The 14,502-nt window shown below is 50.4% G+C and overlaps 2 protein-coding genes across 2 annotated transcripts; one reads left to right on the top strand and one right to left on the bottom strand.

Moving 5' to 3' along the window:
• Nucleotides 1-3,089: 3,089 nt before the first annotated feature.
• Nucleotides 3,090-5,856, bottom strand: LOC100898633 (U3 small nucleolar RNA-associated protein 6 homolog). Its single transcript, XM_029110654.1, is given in 9 exon segments — nt 3,090-3,264; nt 3,352-3,586; nt 3,747-3,883; nt 3,949-4,361; nt 4,460-4,628; nt 4,736-4,976; nt 5,064-5,132; nt 5,218-5,416; nt 5,593-5,856. Coding segments are annotated over 9 exon segments (1,704 nt in total). The 5' UTR covers nt 5,685-5,856; the 3' UTR covers nt 3,090-3,115.
• Nucleotides 5,857-9,532: 3,676 nt separating this feature from the next.
• LOC100898775 (uncharacterized) lies at nt 9,533-13,822 on the top strand. Its single transcript, XM_003740475.2, has 9 exons — nt 9,533-10,213; nt 11,122-11,235; nt 11,575-11,783; nt 11,893-11,983; nt 12,099-12,231; nt 12,337-12,556; nt 12,640-12,880; nt 12,994-13,152; nt 13,481-13,822. Exons 2-9 carry the CDS (start codon nt 11,158-11,160, stop codon nt 13,625-13,627), a joined length of 1,278 nt encoding a protein of 425 aa, XP_003740523.1. The 5' UTR covers nt 9,533-10,213; nt 11,122-11,157; the 3' UTR covers nt 13,628-13,822.
• Nucleotides 13,823-14,502: the final 680 nt, after the last annotated feature.

A 14,502-nucleotide genomic window follows, 5' to 3' on the forward strand; every position in this document is an offset into this window, starting at 1 on the left:
CTTAGAAGCCATGAATTCACATCATGAATTGGATAGTGAGGCCATCGGCCCCTACTGCGCGTTTTCGTCATGCGCTATCCGTGGTACCACATGCCCGTGACAGTCCACAAGCTGCTGATACACGGCGCGATCATCGTGGAGAAGTCACTCCAGCCTGTGGGAGCTCTCAGCGAAGAAGCTCAGGAAGCCAACAACAAGCTATTCAAGAATCTCAGGCAGTTTCACGCAATGAAGAAGGATCGTGAGACCACGAATCGCGATGTCTTCCACAGGATGATGGCTAACTCAGATCCTTTCCAGAACACTGTACGGAAGGAACCATCCACACAGGATATGGACATTCACGAAGATGTGAAGCGGCTTCTCAAAGCCGAATAATGATGTATGATAGGCTATTCTCGTTGGATGATTCCTCCTCTGCAGCCGCGCCGAGTTCAAAGTGCTTCGTTGGCGCGAAGTTCGGATGGAGGCACAGCCTAGTGTCTTCTCGTCTTCTCAAAGAGCATCCTATGTGGAATGAACGGATTCTTGCGGAACAAAGCGTGAAATTATCAATATTTCAATGGAGATTGTGGTTTTTGGACCGTTTCATTCCCGCTGAGGAGGTCTCCGGCAAGGTCTGTGAGCTTGGGAGAATGCGGACGACTCGGGAGCATCACTTGAGACCATTGGTGCCAATAGGAGCCGTAAAGGGCGGCACCTTCAGATGGGAAAGCTCGGAAAATATGGAAATTTCGGAATGTTTTTATTTTTAAAGGTATTCGTTGTGGCTGGATGGTTCCAATAGTACTCACTTATGTGAGTTGGGTCTATTGAGCGCGGGTAAGGCTAGTTTCTTCGAGAAAAAAATTCTCGCCTGTATACTCAAACGGCACTTTTACAAATCGGCCTGTAGCTCCTCAACGAAGCGTCCTAGAGTGAAACGCCTAGCAAACGGAAGATGCGGGATCGGGAGAGCTTTCCAACGCCATCAAGCAGTCCGAAATCCATTCAGCCGTTTAGCCGCAATCGTCGCTTTAAGGGGAAATTTTCGATTTTCGGAAAGAAGGAGCCGAGGCTCAGAGTTGCCAATATGCTCAAAAGTTGCCTATCCGTCCACAGAACTCCCAAAAAAATTTCAGGGACATCGGCCCAGCCGTTCAAAAGTTATGAATTTCCGTGGAAATCTACCACTGTGCAGCGTCTCGCAGAATCGTCAGGATGGTCTCATTTAAGCGACCCGACAAAAGTAAAGTCCCCGGCGAACAATGACCACTCAACGCTCGCAATATCCGTGGGATTTCCTATTCAAAAGCTGATCTACACCGTTCAACCCGAGCGAAGCATTTCGAGGCTCGATGACTCTATGAGTTGACCTTCCCATGACATGACGAGATTCTTCGGTCCGGGGATGACTCTGAGCGTGACCCATCAAATCCCATCCCATCAAATCCAATGTCGGTGGTGTGAAAAGAAGGTGTCGAGCTGCCGGGGCTCGACGAACCACTCCTGAGTTTATATGTCAATGAAGGCCGAACGTCAGATACGATTTCGCACCCATCACCGTTGCGCTGGTCTGCGCTCGGTTTCCTAGACGGGGAGAATCCTGTATCTCGGGGAGCAGGATGACAGTATCTCGGCGGCTGCAGGAAGAAGCGAGTCCAAGCGCTTGGATTTAGCAGCGGACTATTTCTCGACAACGGAAAGCAAGCGATTAATCTCGACGACTGAATTCGACAGAGCCATACCATCACCGCGCAGCGCAATGTTGAGCTGTGACGGATCTTTACGCTGTGATCTCTCGAAAGCGACGCTGCGGTCGACACCTTTTTAGAAAAGAGTGGACAAACTTCCCAACGAAGGATGAATATCGGTGTTCGGTGCAGTGACTTCCTAGTGGTGCTCTTGCTTCTGCTGGATGGATTCGTATCGGCGGGTTGGTCGGGGACGATCTTTCCTTATGCTCCGAGGGAAAGAGAAACACAGTTCAAGCTCGAACTTGGAGCTATTCTCGACTATTTATCTAAGGAACTTGTGAGACCTACCACAGACAGCGTATCGAAGTGGACGAACGTTACACGAGTGGGGATCGGCGAAGGCATCTACACGTTCCAGAAGAAGGGATCGCAGTGGACTTTCAAAGGTTTCAATGGAGGACCTGTTCCTCTCTTCGGCAACCCTCCGGATTCCTTCGAGCTTCTGAAATCCCTGAAGTTCTTCGGCCTCGATGCAATTCTTTTCAATGTGAAGGGGATCGGGACGAGCTTAATCGACTCAACTTATACGGCACCATACCCACGAGTTTTGATAGAGTTCACGAACCGCAATGACTCGCAAGAGATCGTTATGGGAAACTTTTCAACCAAAATGCGATTGATCGATCGGAAGTGGGACCCATTCTTCGGAGGGCACCTGGATTTCGTGAGGTGGTGGAGCTGTGATCCGTCGGGGCCTCGATGAGGACGTTCAGGAGTTGATGGCCGAGGTGGCATGGTTCACAGCATTCCAGATGGATGTATATATAGATCCGTATCGTGATCGCATTCGATGGTGCGCTTACTTGGAGAGCCAACAGGGATCGGCACCGGCTGTATAAATGAAAAATCGAAGAAATCGAAAGTCAAGGCGAATGTGCAGTAGCGAAAAAGTCGAGATTCTGCGGATAGCGTTCTTCGGCCTGTCCCCGACGATGAGGCCTGGGACTGTTCGGGGGCGGGTTCAACTTACGAATTCATCAGACTTTCGTGTCAAAGACCAGACACAGCGGCACCGGAAGAGCTTCCCGACGAATTGATTGTAAATCGTCGGAGCCATCTTTCCAAGGTTGGAGTTCCCAACAGAATACTTGAAGAAACTAATCTCCCAGTGATAGAGGACTACCTGAGCGTACTCAAGTTGAGTCATACATCCTCTCAGATCTCCGATCTCCGATACATCGCCGAGGACTGAAGCTCAGAGGTTTCAATCTAAATCGAGGGAAGTTCCGTTGACCAACTTTGGAACAGAGTTGGTAGTCTAGTTATAAGACGGAACGAAAATCCGAGGGACGTTATGATCGGAATACCTTTGGGGGTTCAAGCGGGAACGGTCGAAGTGGAAATATATCCCGGTTTCAATTATCCTTCACAAAAAGTCTTTATTGAGTGATGTTCTCGAGTGTGTACAACGTAACGAATTCTCTCACGTGAGACCCTTGCAGCGTATCTAGCGCACGTTGGTACAAGAGGCCTGACTTCGCTGGATTCCCAGAGTGTTGTTCCCAGCGGATGTAGGTCACCCATAGTTCTGTGGAGAGAGCGAACATGTCAAAAACTCCAAATAAAGGGAGAATGTGTGAAATACCCGCCCATCCTGGGTCAGATGGATCGTCACCTCCATTCTCTTCTCCGAGTTCATGGACAGCTTCTTCGAAGATGCGTCGGACGGTAGGTCTGTGGTCACAGAAGAATTGCAAGAATTTCTCGTAGATTCCCAAATTCAGAGGCCGCAGTGTGAGCAGCTTTTCCAATAGCTTCAGAGCTTGGGTTCGATCGCCCTGATCCAGAGTTCGAGTGACTAGGATTTCCTTGACGTACTCCCCGATCTTGCCAGGTTTCAGCAGTCCCCTCTGGAAACGATCGGGAAAAGAATCATCGTCCACTCTCTATCCAATACGCGATTTTCGATGCACCCCGATTCATTGGAGGAATACTCGAGTGCACACATCCCGTCCTGGCGATGCACTGAATTCCAATGGGTAGCGATGGGCAGCTTGGATGTCAACATACCTCGAGAACTTTTCCGAGTCGATCCTGGTCATGTTCCTGGCAATGACGGATGACGAGTTTCCAGAGATGCAAAACGTCCTCTTTGCTTGCGCAAGACATCTCAGCCCGCTCGAACAGATGCCACACTTTCTCCGAATCTAGAGGGGTTAATGTTCAGTATTTGCACAAGCTGATCGCTGATTGAGGGCGAATATTCTGAAACGCTCATGATTTGAAATCGCGAAGAAAAGTGACTGTCACCAACCCTTGGTCCGCTCGCATTCCAACGCGAGGAGGAGTGACCACGCCTCCACATCGTTCGGGTAGCGGGACGCAGCGGATTCTGCATAAGCGGTGTCCTGCGTCAGGCGGACACGCTCCAGGGCAAGATCTCTTCCTAGGAGGCTTCCACACCTTTCCATGAGGCTCAGAGCTTTCTCGACATAGTTTGGCTTCGACGTCACCTCAGCTCTTCTCAGAACAAACTTGATGTACTCCTCCCACATGGCGCTCACATTCGAACACGACACGAGGGCTTTCTCAAAAACCTCGAAGCATTCTTTCACTGTGGCTTTGCTAATAGCTCTGTAAGTCCAAAGCAAGGCCTCATCCGATTCTTTGAACGCTTCCTCGACTCTGTGAAAATACGAAGAAGCATTGTATGAGCATCTCCTCCCTGGGTGACTTATGGAAACTCAAGTTGAGTATGAATTTCGAGGGACCAGTGAGCTCACATGGTGTCCAAGCGTGCTCGGATTTTTTCAGTGCCATCGACGGTCTTGAGTATTCTCAGCATCTCGATCGCGAGACGCGCCTTCGGCACCTGTTCGATCGCATTAGAAAAAACGATGATCACGATCTCACCATCCAAGATGGCATCCCGCGCCGATTCGTTGTCTAGTTCTGCAATTTGGAGAAATTTTCTTGCTGACAGTCGGATATCGACCCTCGTGCCTGTTGGACCTCGCACACAGATCAGCCGACGGGGAACTTTCCGAGAGCATACCAACCTAAAACCTCCTGACGTTTGAGGAGCTTCTCCCAATAGTGCAGCTCTAGTCGAAAATATTCTTTCCACATCGCCTCGTCTTTCGGCAGAAATCTCAAGCCTCGCTGCAGCGTCTTGCGAGCGACATCCGTTTCTCCCAAGTCCTCAAGCTGGAACTTCGTGCAAGCGATCCACGTCTCCGATTTCTTCGGGTGGAGTTGCAGCAGCCGCGTGAACACCTCGGAAGCTTGCGACTTCCATCCCTGCAATTGTTGGTCTGCTTTAATCGACGTCAAACCCGAATGGCTCCATGAATCATCGTGAATAGGCGTGTGACCTTCCATACTCACAACTAACTTGCAGAACTCAATGTGTGAGAACCAGAGCGAGATATCGCCGGCGAATTTATATTCCGCTTTCTGGAAGAAAAAACCGATTGATTTCCACCTCGAGTAGCATTTCCTTGAATTTCGGCGACAAACTAATGATGGAAGGAATACCCACTCTGAAGAGCAGATCGATTCTCCTCGTGATTGCATGTTCGATTTCGCATTTTTTGTGCGCAATCTTCATTCTATGGCGTCGCTTCTGGATGAGCTGATAGAGCGAAATTTCATAATTGATGTAGAGGATAAAATCAGCGCGATCTTTGACGAATCTCCGGAGACGATATTCGAAGTGCTTCCTGCGCTTGACAATCGCCCTGGAAGTAGTACAGCCCGATTTCGCACAAATCTTCAAATCGTGAACGAGAAGGGAGGTCACCGAGGGAACAGAGCTCCCATACTACACTTGGGGGGCCCTCCCCGCGCTCAATGCGGTCTTCGAGCTTTTTAACATGCTAATTCTGACAGCCGCTATTCTCCGAGGTGAACTCACTTTGTCTCGGGACGGTCGAAGAGAGAAATCCGCTCCAACTGTTCTAACTCATCGAGGCCCTGCTCCACATTCCGCAGAGCGATCTCAGCCATCGCTAGAGTCTATCTCGACTCCGAATTCAATCTAGAGTTTCATAGAACTCGAAGAAAAACAGTAATGGAACAGCACTATCTATTCTCGCGGCCACGTGCTGTTCAAAACAATTCCTAGAGGCGCCCATGTCGCCAGGGGAGAGGGTTAAACGGCGCGGAAATTCGATCCACTCTTGCAAGGCTACCGCGGGCAATCTCGGATGTGCCACTTCGGGAAGCCACTTCGTAAGGATCGATATTAAAACCGCGAGCACTTGAACGCTTCGGGATTGCTCTCTTCGTCAAACTGCATTCACGTTGACAGCTGAGAACCGTTCCGATGAAGGAAAGCACCTCGTCTCCGAGCGGCGGGAGAGGACTCGCTCCGAAGCATTAACAATGCCAGGACTCTCAGACTATCCGTATCCAAATCGAATGGAGCGGAGCGAAGAGATTTACCATGGTACAGGGTATGGAGAATAAGGTAGTCCGCGATGGCGCCCTGGGGAACCTCTTGGTTCCCCCGCAGGAAAGAACGATTCTGGGTTTCAGCGAGTTTGGAAGCGGTCGTTGGAAACGAGTGAGCGACCTCCCGCTCGATACAGCGTCCGAGTGGAATAAATCCCTTCATGCAGCTCTGCTGAAGGTCAGCAAATCGCTCTCATCACTCGGCAATCCGTGGTTCAAACATCGAGAATAGGGAGATCTCCGAAGCAAGGTGTCGTCGCCAGAAGAGCGGCTCAGAACAGGTTGCTTTTCGAAAACCTATCAGGTACCTTGGAAGAATGCGACATTGACCGTTCGACTTTCGCGAGGAACTCTACGTCCCAGTGACCTACATTCCGCTGCGAGTCTGACGTATACATGACTCGCTCGAAAACTGCAGATTCCCACTCAGGGGGCAAATCTCCGAAGCGTAAGGAACGCCGCTTGTTTCGCGGACTCCCGCAAAGGAGGACTCTCATCCGGCCGAGCGAATCTCTTCCGATAGGCAGGATCGGCTGAGTTTCCGGATGAATCCCGGAAACCACTCCCAGGAGCACGGCTCGACGGCAGATGGATGCGTCTGCCTTGGCACTGCTTGATTCTCGCGAATTCGTACGCCATCGTACCAGCGAATCAGCGATGTTGTGTGAGCGCGTGCCTGAGCCGAAAGCTACGTGAGGGCCGAGAAACGAGCCGAGCGAGTCATCCAGGCTGGTTGTTAGCGCGCGCTCTCTCACGCGACCTTGAATAGAGCAACAACCCACCCGAGTGACCGACCGGCTGAGCTAAGGCTCATCCGGAGCTGCACAGACACGCCAGCAGCGTACGTTTTGAGAAATTCAGGACTATCCGGTCTCCGCTGGTCATCAACAGAGGGTCCAGCCACTCTGCTGCGGTTCGGGCTACTGGCAGTGCCAGCCCGATCAGGATCATCAATCATCGAGATCGTGCAAACAGATTTATGATCGAGTCATATAGATGTATCCGTGCTTCGACTCATGAATGGTATAAACTGTGAATGGAAACCGGTCAACATTCCGGGTGAGTATATCCCTACGCTCGGAAATTCCCCGATTAGTTTATCCATTGTGCGGAGAAATGTTGACATCGACTAGACAGTCGGGTGAATGCAAAGATTCCGTCGAAAATAATTTGTCGGGTCGAGTCGGTGTAAACCGCCAGGACACTGCGGAGGTACTCATCGAGTGACGGTGCTTTCTTGTACAGTCCGCCCGAGGGAAACTCCGATTCCTTGTTTGACGCTCCTCCTCCTCATGTTTACTCTTAGCTGCTGTCAATGACCGAATACAAAGGGCTCTGTAAACGACCCTATCAACCTGCGGCGAAGGTTCGTCAAATTGAAAGAGCCTGAATGACCATCGTCGAAAGCAGAAGAGAGATTCTGGGAGCAGAGAAAGCACCAGGACTCGTCTCGCTTTTGAAAACGGGTAGAGTCGATGAGTTCCTCGACTTTTGCCCTCTCATTGAGGGAGAACCTACACTCGACAAATGAATCAATCGCGCCCTCTGGGGGTTCAGACGTCGAGAATTCACTCCTTCCCGCGCTCCGGAAGACGGCGATTGGATTCCTCGAAAAGATGAGATGTTTTCAGCTACTTACAATATACCGCCTACCGTTCTTACACGTATCGCACTGATCGAGCTTCCACAACTGTCTACCATGCTGCTCAGAACTGATGAAACTCCGAGCCGAGAACGGCAGCGGAGAAAGACGCTCTGGCTGTTCCTTGAGACTTTTTTCCTCCCTTCTTCTCGCCTATGAAAACGTCAGCATCTGGCCGAGACTTGCTGCCAGAGAATCATACCTGTTAATCACGACCCTTGGTTGGCTAAGATGGACTCTGCCATGGAGAACGTCTACCTACGTATCATTGTATGCATTCAATCACTAGCCGGTATGACAAAAACTTCGATCTCCTCGAGGGGTCCTCTCCGGCTACCCGAATCCGGATTCCCGATATAAGGTCGACGAGATAATCCCTGAATGGAACCGCTCCAGAGATTCTGCTCCGGAATATCGAAGGTCAGGATTGTTTGACTTCGAGAACGACAGTAAGGGAGCAAGAAGGGAGCGCTACCAGAAAAGACCGCCAAGAATCGGTCTGATGTACCTACGTCTATTTCATGCCGGAATATCATCAAGCCTGACCGACCGATTTTTCCGAGAATGAGAATCTCGGATTCTGTTTTGGCGATCGAGGGAGCGCGATATCGTTCCTCCTCATGGGGATCGAGATAGTTCGAGACTAGTCCCTTGCTCTAGTTCATATTTTGTGGAGCCGTATTCGGCTCCATCATCGGAGCAGAGGAGAGCCATCAGTAGATCAAGGGCTAATTTTCAGCCCTTCCTTGATGGACCCGCGATCCGGTACGCTCAAACACCTGATCTCGACAGCCTACAAGGCGCGAATCCAAGCCAGCGTGACCTTATTATTGTCAAATAAGGAGCCAGCCGCGATAAGCACTGGGCTTCTCCGAGCTGCAGGAAACCTGTCACGAGCCACTTCTAGCTGAGTAGAACTACGTACTGGCCGCCGTACCGACGATAAATTCAGCATTCTACCTCCTACTGTAATCTGGATCGTTTTCTGATTGTTCGGATCGCAAACTGAATGCATGTGGCGCGGGAGGCATTGTTCGTTGTGATCATATTGATGCCTCCAAGGTTGCAGTCGGAACGTTCGATCGTAGGTCACACTTGAGAGGAGCGGGCAGCAGCATCAAGAATCGTAAGTGAAGTTCTGGAAGCTTAGAATGCATTGAGCACCGACCAGTTTCGAAATTCAGCCGCGGGCTAGCTCATGTCCGGTCTGCTCGCTCGCTCGCTCGCTCGTTCGCTTCCTGGTCCGCTTCCGAGGGCTGTCCGATACGATGGACTCCCTGCCCTGTCCTCGTCACATTCGCATACGATGAGTTTGTACTCCTGCCCAAGCACTATGATGTAAGGTCAGTTGAAACCGAGAGTTGTGCTCACTCATAAGCGCAGCACCAATGGGAGATATGCAAGCGTCATGTAGTCTGCGGATGTCATTGAGAGCTAAGAATGTTCTGAGCACGAATAGCGTCGACTGCCACTGCTCTTGGAACAGTCGACCGTGTGGTGGAGCAGCCAACTGGTGATCAGTTCGGCGGCAGGCTGGAAGGCAAGCTAGATTTTGCTTTAGAGTCCTTTCCCGCTTTGTGACTGCTCGCGCCGTGGCATGCTTCAGGACGACAGGTCGCTTTATGACCACGGCGTCGTTACTGAGGTGTTCCATTTGGAGAATGTTTCGACCTAATAAGCGCTGGTGAGCTCTGACAGATGTGGCCTGCACCACATGTAAGGCAGTACGTGAAGTTCCAAAGCGTGTTCTCGGTCGTCTTCCTGAATATTCGACGAGTGGAGTTCGTCTCCCATGATTGTGTATCTCGAGGATAATCAGTTGAGCGGTGGTGATTTTACCTGGAGTACAAGGCTCGGAGGAGTTCCTAGGAGGTGCTGTCGACTCCCGTCACCTTGCCGACAAGGGCGGCCTCCCCCGATACCGTTGGTGATTGAGATTGCCCGATTCGGAACGGTGGCGACCTCGAATCGAGCGTCGAGATCGTCTTTCTATGCTTGAAATTCCAGAGAATGCGAGGAATGAAAGCACGGTCGTCATGATTTCGCATCGAAGTTCAGCTTACCAGACGTCATCGGAGGAGCAAGATTCCAAAGCTCAATTCTGACGATGCTTCTCTCGATAAAGATTTAATTCGGATCGAACCACTGAAATTCGCCATTCCCAGCGTGCTCAAAACAACGAAGTCGAGATTGCGGCAGGTGGCCATGCGGAAAACAATGGGACATGAAAGCTCTGAGCTCGAACAGACACGGATGAATCTGTTCGGCTCTTGACGCACCTAATTTCATTGGCGAGCGCGCGGAAACTCCGATGCCGCTTTTGGTCTCCTATGGTGAATTAGGCAGAATTCGGTCAACCTCAACAATCATTCGCATCGCTTCCGACAGTCCGGCTATAGTCTGCTCGAAAGATGGTATCGGTGCAGTGCGTTTCCACAAGGCGAGTTCTATCATTCGAATGGCATACTTCTCTGAGAATTGCTTTCATGCATTGGGAGCGAGACGTCCCGTCCCGCATGCTTAGCCGCGATCTCGGACCCGGTAGTCCAGGATTCGAGCACGTGGGCTAGAAAAATACCTACCTTGGGAAAATCCTTGCTCCTCGCTCTCGTGTCAGCGGTAGAGATATATGGGGATTATGGGATGAGCACGCGCTTCGATCATCTCGGCGTGGAAAAGTTCTGCTTTGACTTTCCGTCCTGGCCGACTGGCCCCGTGCGTCGGAATCATTGAGCGTGTCCGATGTACGTATTTCCATCGCTTCCCCCTGCGTGACGCAAGATACATTTGCAGCTGAGAAGTTTAACTCGATTTTCAAGGCATTGGAACTCACGAAGTATGGGGAGTGAATGACGCTTGCCTCGTCACGACTCACGAGTAGAATAGTTTTCCTTCCATATCCCATGATGTGATTAAACGAGTGTATTTATGACGGGCTGTGGAAGTTGCAAAGACTGCTTATGCGTGGGAAAAGCGTATCACAGCTACAACTTCAGAAACGCGATTATATTGATATAGTTTTCAATGAGCCCATAACCTCCGCGTTCCGAAATGGATAATTGGCTGAGGATCATCGTTCCCGCGATGGAAGCCGAGAAACAGCGGCTCCGCAAAGAGATCGGGGTGCCTTCGATGACGCGGCGATCTCGGAGCTTGGTCGCGACATCTCGACTGGAAAACGAGAGAACCGGAATCGGTGGAAACCCGACATCAGCTGTAACTTCTACTGAGAGGCTAATCCCCTTCCCCCACAACGGCGTCCTGGAATTATTAGAGTCGACTGTTCGACAACTGTTGAACAGGCGCATCGATGAAGCTCCAGTCCTAACTTCCTTAAATTCTTTCCAGCAATGGGTGATTCAAGCGATCCTTTGGTAGATCACTATGTCTTTTTGGATATTAATTTCCACCATGGCATTATCTTTAGTCCCGAACGCTGTACAGGGCGCATCAACTCCACTGGTGAGCATCCCGAAACCCGACACAATATCGTATTAGATGTAAAATGTTGATCACAACGAGTTGTATCGTTCCTCCGCGCAGAACTTAGTCCAGAAGCTCGCGCGAAACTCTACGATTGTCTTCAATTACGCGATCTTTGTGAATCCCGAAATGTATATATCCAAGGCGAGAGCGCCGGGGCACTCAGAGCTGGATTCACGCCTTCCTCAGTGATTTCTATTATTCATCACAGGCCGATTCTCATCCGACATTTTTTCTACAGCTCGTACGAAGAATTGTTCCTCTCCCTGTCAGAGCCTCCTCCTTCCTGGAATTAATTCTTCTCCCTGGATCTTGCAGAGCTGCCCCCAAAGCATGGAGCTCAGCTTGAATCCAGCACAAAAAGCTTATGAATTCAACCAAAAGTCGAAAACGATGACCTGCGCCTTCGTCGACCTGTCGGGGGAAGGCAGTGTATCCGGTTCACGGAGGCTGGTTGTGCGGAATCATGTGATAGGATCCGAAGTCGCTTCTAAAACACTTCATCAATCCCGAAGAGCTACAATCAAGTGAGTCAGAGCTCCGGCTTCTCCAAAAGGTCGATTCGGTCATTTGCGTTCGGAGGGGAGCATTGATTTTGTGCTCGTGAAATTCCCAGAGAATTTCTCGTTCTTGCAGGTTCGAAATTAGAAACATACAATCTTCCACCACTTTTTCTTGTGAGTTGTGGGATGAGAACGACTTAGTGATCTGCCGGGCTCTAGCACAGGTGAGGCTCCGACCCAAACTGATTCCCGAGAGGAGCCTCCTCGATCTTCATTCGCCGAACGCCGTGCCCATCAGGCCGAAGTATCAGCGTTTCTCATTCCTCTCTGCGATTACAGGTATCTGTATTCATCAATTCGCCTGTGAGCTGCTCATCGAACAAAGACTGCTGGGGTTACGGTCGGAATCTCCTTTGTGATGAAAAAGGAACTCGGAGGTGCATGTGCGCCATGAAGACTGCGCGGGCCATGGGTGCGTAGCCGATATGTACGGAAGCAGATTTCGTTCCGGTGCGTTTCCGTACGCACTGAGTCTGCAAACGTATGCTGACCTTGATTTTCACCCCAATGATTTCAGAGAGCCCTCTTTGCATCGAAGTGGTCGTGGAAGAAAAGTGTAATCAACTGAGTTGTGAGGAGAACGAAGCGGATTGCGTCTGTATGAGGGACGATGCGCTCGTTCTGAAACAAACTAGATATACCCCTTACAGCCGCATGAATGCTATCTCGACGAACGATATCGTAACTGTATTCGATGGGAATCAGACAGAGAGATTCCTCCCTTGGAAACGTGACGAGTGAGTGATCTCAAGAGGGGATTGAGTACGGACATTGATCCTGCTAGTATTCGATTCCTTAGTTGTGCAATTTAATTTCACAGATGCCTCCGATGTCTCCGAGTTTCAAACGGTCTCCAAAACCTACAAATAGGTCTCTTCCTCGTCGGGTTGGTCTTGGCGTTCACGGCGGTGACCTTGATGGCTATCGTCATCCGGAAGATGTGGCTTTACTACAGGATACCCCCGGACCTACTCGAGGCGAGCCGGGACCTCGAGAGAGAAACGATCGAAAGGGAGGCTGAGCTCATGGCTCAGAGAGATAAGCCCCCAAGCTACGTAGAGGTATCTGCCTGTTCGAATCTGCTGATGGAAGAGCCTTATCAATTGATACAGCGAATTCGCTGTACTTTCTAAACCAAGAGAATGTGGAGTATAAGCTATTTCGAATTTCGAAGGTGATGGAATATGATCTCCGCATCAGCGGCTACCCGCCTCCAGCCTATGAGGAATCGGCCAGCCCAGTACGAGGAAGCGGAAATCAGAGGCGTGGGCTGACGAGGGAAATCGCCACAATTTATGGGAATGATGATTTGAATGGAAGGGCGGCTGCTCAGGTATGAATCTCCCCCGCTGAAAGCTAGAAATGCATGGGCGCTCATCAATCTCCTTCGACGACCTTGGTGCGACTCCAGGTGACGTCCCAATCGACATTGAGAGACTCCGGAGCTATTCACAGCCGAATATCCGAAGCCGCTACAGGAGGAACAGTTCAACATTATGCATTTTTCGGGAGTTCCCGGAGACCCTCGAATTTGGAAACGCTCTGATACAGTCGATGAACAGCGCTTATCGTTCATAAGTCCGGCATTTCGTGACCCCGAATGAATTTCGATCCGCGATATCGTCGGCATATTCACGAAAACAGGATAATTATCCTTACAGACCCGGAGCACAAGACATTCTTTCCTCAGCCCGCTGCATCGGATTGCGCAATGCTACAGGAACGGCTCACCGATCCGATCGCCCCTGAGAGCGGGATCCTCCAACTCAAACGATCAACCTCCGAATTCATCCCCGCCGCGTTACTAGGACTTCCTGTGGTTCATTGCTCGATTGTTGCTTCAGGAGCCATGATGTTGATTTTACTGTTGATTTATCGGAATGTATATTTGTTGCGCTATATCGTCGGTATAGGAGCCATTGTGATGAATGTAAAAAAGTATACCCATGTACAAGTTTCGAGACAGCTGAAGCTTGGATGTCACGAATACACATTGTCTCTGACCAAGATCCGTGTCATGTCCCCCTCCCCGTCAGAGATATACCGCTGACTGAGCCATGCTCTGTTTGCCTTAATAAGAATTTATAGTTCACCGGACACGGGGCATACAAATATGCAAAATGAGCTCCGCACGTTGGGCCTGACGGAATTAGGGACACTTAAGCTCCGCGTAAAATGATCTCCGGCAAGGACCCCTATCCTGATTCCTTCGGGGGCAGGCCGGTCGATGGCGAGGAGTAGAATCGCTCTCTGAACTGAGGAGTCGACTCGAGGGGGCCCTTGTTGTTATCATCCGCTGTCTCCGGCTCGTCTGGCTCACTACCTTTCTGATTCTATCATACATTGAGCAGATATTATGATCTCACACAGCCTTTGGATATAAGCTCGCGAGTGCTGCATATTTTTCAATGTCTCAGAACGACCTTGGCTACGAATTTCCTACAAAACTTTCCGCCACGAACACTTAAGAAGGGACAATCCTGCTGCGGTGCGAAGAATACGAGCTTACGTGCGACGCCCGTCTTGAATGGGTCACGTGGTTCAAGACGCGCGAGCGTCCTTGTCACCACTCGTGTTATTCAAGTCATTACCGCGCGGTCTTGATCCTGGTGAGACCATCATATTGGCTCTGGACCCGTCCTTAATGTGTATTCACCAGAAGCAAGTCCCGCGAGAAAATGGA

This window comes from Galendromus occidentalis, unplaced genomic scaffold (genome assembly GCF_000255335.2).
Source record: "Galendromus occidentalis unplaced genomic scaffold, Mocc_1.1 scf7180000076951, whole genome shotgun sequence".
NCBI classification, from domain to species: Eukaryota; Metazoa; Arthropoda; class Arachnida; order Mesostigmata; family Phytoseiidae; genus Galendromus; species Galendromus occidentalis.

Coding starts and splice junctions, on each gene's coding strand:
- LOC100898775 (XM_003740475.2), top strand. CDS start 11,158: ATGTCTTTTTGGATATTAATTTCCACCATGGCATTATCTTTAGTCCCG. Junction 12,557..12,639: donor CTCCCTTGGAAACGTGACGA/GTGAGTGATCTC, acceptor TTAATTTCACAG/ATGCCTCCGATGTCTCCGAG. Junction 13,153..13,480: donor ATGGAAGGGCGGCTGCTCAG/GTATGAATCTCC, acceptor TTATCCTTACAG/ACCCGGAGCACAAGACATTC.